This window comes from Helianthus annuus, chromosome 2 (genome assembly GCF_002127325.2).
Source record: "Helianthus annuus cultivar XRQ/B chromosome 2, HanXRQr2.0-SUNRISE, whole genome shotgun sequence".
Taxonomy (NCBI): domain Eukaryota; kingdom Viridiplantae; phylum Streptophyta; class Magnoliopsida; order Asterales; family Asteraceae; genus Helianthus; species Helianthus annuus.
The window spans coordinates 139,900,536-139,902,556 of record NC_035434.2 but is presented as its reverse complement, the minus strand read 5'-3'; the positions used below and the strand labels follow the sequence as shown (position 1 = coordinate 139,902,556).

General features: G+C 48.4%; 1 protein-coding gene across 1 annotated transcript; it reads right to left on the bottom strand.

The window, feature by feature from the left end:
• Nucleotides 1-289: 289 nt before the first annotated feature.
• LOC110932967 lies at nucleotides 290-1,732 on the bottom strand. Its single transcript, XM_022176215.1, has one exon. It carries the CDS (start codon nucleotides 1,730-1,732, stop codon nucleotides 290-292), a length of 1,443 nt encoding a protein of 480 aa, XP_022031907.1.
• Between the last annotated feature and the right edge of the window lie 289 nt (nucleotides 1,733-2,021).

The following is a 2,021-nucleotide window of genomic DNA, read 5'->3' as shown; positions in this document are numbered from 1 at the left end:
TAATACCCATCTTTCCAGACCGATGGCGCCGGTAGGCCTCTGTCGGCATCTTTTGGTGTCCAATACCTCCCCCACCTTATCTCGAAATATGGTAGCAATACCTCGCGGGGTGGGAAATTTCATGAACCCTCGCGCTGTAGATACGATAGCGTCCAATTTTCCCAGGGTGAACCTTCCGATAATTACATTGTGGTAAGACTCAGCGTGTACCACAAGGAATGTAAGGAGTATGGTTCTTTCCCGGGGGGCTTGTTCAAAAGTGACTGGGAAGGTAATTTGGCCGACGGGATCAACCTTTTCCCCCCGTGAAGCCTTTAATAGGGGCGTGTACTGACTCAAGCATCCTTCTATCTTCTGGTTGCATTCTGTTGAAGCAATGCTCGTAGATGATATCCTCTGAACTCCCGGTATCTACCAGGATCCTCCTCATGTGATAATCACCTACCGCAACCGATATGATTAAGGCGTCAGTAGTGAGGTGCAAATCTTCCACGCGGGGTTCTATTGTCATGGTGGCTAGCATCCAGGGTTCGAGCATGGAGAAACTCCGTTTGGCTCCTTTTCCTTTATCCGCGTATACCATGTTTAACTCCCACGGCCTTTTACCCGCCGCCTTGTCGTTTTCTTTTTTAACGGGCGGTGGGCCCTGTTTGATGTCTCGTACTAGGTGTGCCAGTTTACCCGCTTTTACGAAGTATTCAATCTGCTTCTTCAACTGAAAACAATCTTTACTATCATGGCCGCTTCCTTTGTGGTATTCACAGTATTTGGTGGTATCTTTGTTGGGATTGTCTTTTAGTGGTTTTGGAGGATTAAACTTGAGGTTCTCAGAGGCTAGGATTTCCGCTGGCATTTTGCTCAGGTTAGGGTAATCGGAACGCGGCTTAGAGGATTCATTCCTTGAGTAGGTATTTCGGGACCTATCATACCACGAGTCCGTTCTATCACTTCTTTGATATCGGTCTCCTCTGCCTTTACTTTTAGAAACCCGCTGCTCCCTATCCTCATGGTTTTTCTGAGCCTCCTTTTTTCTATTGGCCGTGTGACTGGCGGCTACTGCCTTTTCTTGTATCACGTATACCTTAGCTATCCTCAAGATTTCGTCGATGGTGGGAGGCACCCCATCTCTTCTGTGAAGTGTTCTTAATAGCTCGTCATCATTTACTCCTTGTAGGAAAGCTCCACACGCTAGATCATTTGTGACACCCGGGATTGCTAGGCTTTCTTTATTGATCCTAACGATGAAATTTTCCACTGTTTCATTGTCTCGCCGGCGGATGTGGAGGAGCTCGTTTCGGTCTTTAGTGTGCCTGCGCTGCTGGCTGAATTGCAAGATGAACTTGGACTCTAGATCTTCGAAACTGTCAATCTCCCCAATGGGTAGGCTGTCCCACCAGACTCGAGCCGCGCCTACCAGGGTTTGTACAAACATTTTACACCAGAGGGGCATAGGCCAACAGGCTACTTCCCCTACGCTTTTGAATAGATTTAGATGGTCGTCAGGGTCGCCTAGACCATCGTACTTGCCTACAGTTTGAGGCATCTTGGGCTTTTCCTTGATAGGAGCTTCCGCTATTCTTCTGGTGAATTTGGATTTGAAAGCTTCATCCACTGGTTTGTAAGGTCTGGTGAGTTCTTCTTCTTCCACATTAATGGGTTGTACTGGAGGGATGACTCCGCTTTGGCTGGTACCCTGAGTGACAGGGAGTTGAGTCGAAGTGAGGTTTAGCATGGTGTTGGGGCCTCCGCCTGGAGAAAATCAGGGTCTAGACGCGTTTCCTCTGTCATAAGCTGGTTCCGCTGTCAGCGGGGTTTGACTGTAAACCGGTTGTGACATTAGAAAAGTCCACCAAGGCGGCATGTAAGCCGCGTATGGCGACTGCAGAGCATGGCCTGGTGTTGCTCCCTAGGGAGCGTACATCGAATTGCTGTATGGGGGTAAATATCTGTATGGGAGTGCGTAATAGTACTCGGAGAAATATGTCTGATTTCCCGGCGTGACTGGAGCATTCATAATTCAC